The 2500-nt window shown below is 45.6% G+C and overlaps 1 protein-coding gene across 1 annotated transcript in view; it reads left to right on the top strand.

Annotated features, from left to right (window-relative positions):
- Positions 1–2500, top strand: part of col9a2 (procollagen, type IX, alpha 2) — a 48039-nt gene that overhangs the window by 23494 nt on the left and 22045 nt on the right. Inside the window, exon 12 of the mRNA XM_063186190.1 lies at positions 1415–1468. Within this exon, the coding sequence (XP_063042260.1) occupies positions 1415–1468 (54 nt within the window). The remainder of the gene's footprint in view (positions 1–1414; positions 1469–2500) is intronic.

Genomic DNA, 2500 nt, shown 5'->3' on the forward strand with positions numbered 1-2500 from the left:
CATTTGAAATTGCGCTATTAGGCTACTTTCACTACATTGTAAGCACTGCGGTCATTATTTATCAATGTTGCTTTCTATCCCGGTTAGCTAGGTATTTTCACACAAATTGCAAAGGCAATGCACTGGTATAATTATTTGACATACCCAGTCTGTTTTCACGAGCAGAAAATGCAAGCATGTAAAGACAGTTGATTCTGCCGATGTGTGTTTACATTCGGTGGAGGAACGGTAGTAAAACCGCAGGCATTGTGCCACGAGTGTTCAACTGATGCATTGTTTGTTATTTAGCTTGTAGCTTCGTGTATTTACACACATTTACACACAAGGCATTAATAACGTTTTTAACAGAATAGAGCTCTGCTCTGGCAAACTACTGGCATTGCGCTGCCACAAGAACAGAACAAGGAAGTAGCGAGACGACCAATCATAGCGCCATTCTGTCTGCGTACTCCGAGTCCGTCCGACGGATAGTTAGAATTTTTTCGAGGCACTCGACGACGGGCGCAGAGCCTCTGAGAGGGGGGCGTGGACTCGCATAGACAGAAAACGGACGGACGCAGAGGCTATGCGTCCGAAGCATAAATCTAGCTTTAGACTCTACAGGCCAGACATGACCTGAAATATGATGAAGTTTGCTGATCATCAGAGCTGCAAATATTGGTTGAGGAAGGGGAACTGTTTGAAGATTTGTGCATGATGCATGAACCGCAAATACACACTTCTGTTATTAGGGCATCATGCAAAAACAATCATGTATGAAGGATAGGCATAAATAATCACATGAAATGTCGACTCGTTGCTACTATTGAATCGGTTTATTATACGTTAAATTGCAGCACATAAACAGTAAATTGATCTTCTACTCCTCAATATGGTGGTGCCGCGTGCATGCGCCTTTGCGCTTGGCATATCTCACGAGGCTGTGAGCATCGCAAAATATTCTATTCGCACACTCATCACAGAGCAGCCACGTCCTTGCAGTGTAGCAACGTTTCGGAATAGTGGAATGTGCCCAAAGAAACCATGCAAGCAACGCTGAACCACAGCCTACTCTTCCAGGCTGGATTACTTCCAGGTCACCCAAATTCTGGGTCCTAAATAAATCAAATACGCAATTCGAAGGGCATTTTTCTTCATTGCTTTTTTCCTTTTTTCCACTATTCAGTGTTTCATTTTCAGCACGTAACAGTTATCAAAACATGGCGCTGGATTCCATTTCACAAGTGATTTTCAAGTGTAAAACATCACAAATAAGTCCTTTTTCATTTCTTTAGCGACTTCCAAAATAGAATAATGAATGAACGAAAAAGTACACGGACTATTAACAAAAGTGCTCGAAATTCCTTCTTCAACATTAGCTCTTTACCTTACTATCTACTAATCGCTGACAAAAACAAACTTGATTTCTTGACAGGGACACAAAGGTCGCGCTGGAATCCTGGGTGACCCTGGCAGCATCGGGAAGCTGGTAAGTAAAAAGGAACATCTATCCTTGTCTGTATCTGTGTCTGTAACATGGTGGCTAGTCTATCTTTAACAACATTGTTAGTCTATCTCTAATGTGGATGCTAGTGTATCACACACACCCACACACACACACACACACACACACACACACACACACACACACACACACACACACACACACACACACACACACACACACACACACACACACACACACACACACACACACACACACACACAGGCATACTGTTTAAGGGGGTGTCAGAACCAGATGTGAATTGTGAGGGAGAAGATACTGATGGCATTAGTTAGTGGAATGCATGAAATATTTACACCATGTTTCTCAGCAGAGAGCATCCCTGATCCCTCATTCCATCCTCAACACAAGCATAGATAGACACATGCACACACATAGATAGACACACACACAAAGGCACCCACGCACCCACGCACACAGCTAACACACAGACACAGACCTTCTAGACTAGCGAGCCGCCGTAGTGGCTGTTATGGTGCTCCCTTACATGCATGCCGCATGCACACACACACACATGCACAGATGCAGCCGAGACTAACGAGACAGCATAGTAGTTGTAATGGCGCCCCCTTACACACATGCACATATGCACTTATGCACACACACACACACACACACACACACACACACACACACACACACACACACACACACACACACACACACACACACACACACACACACACACACACACACACACACACACACACACAGACCGCCCCCTTACACACACACACACACACACACACACACACACACACACACACACACACACACACACACACACACACACACACACACACACACACACACACACACACACACCGCCCCCCTAAACACACTCCCATACACACTAGCTGTAATGACCCCCCCTGAGCCTCTTGACTGGCACTAATCTGGGTGCGATTAGCCAAGCCTGGAACTGGGGTGGGGGTGGAGATGGAGTGGAGTGGGGATGGGATGGGCAGGCAAAGGGAGGCGAGCTCGGATAAAAGG

The sequence above is a fragment of the Engraulis encrasicolus genome, chromosome 20 (assembly GCF_034702125.1).
Source record: "Engraulis encrasicolus isolate BLACKSEA-1 chromosome 20, IST_EnEncr_1.0, whole genome shotgun sequence".
Taxonomy (NCBI): domain Eukaryota; kingdom Metazoa; phylum Chordata; class Actinopteri; order Clupeiformes; family Engraulidae; genus Engraulis; species Engraulis encrasicolus.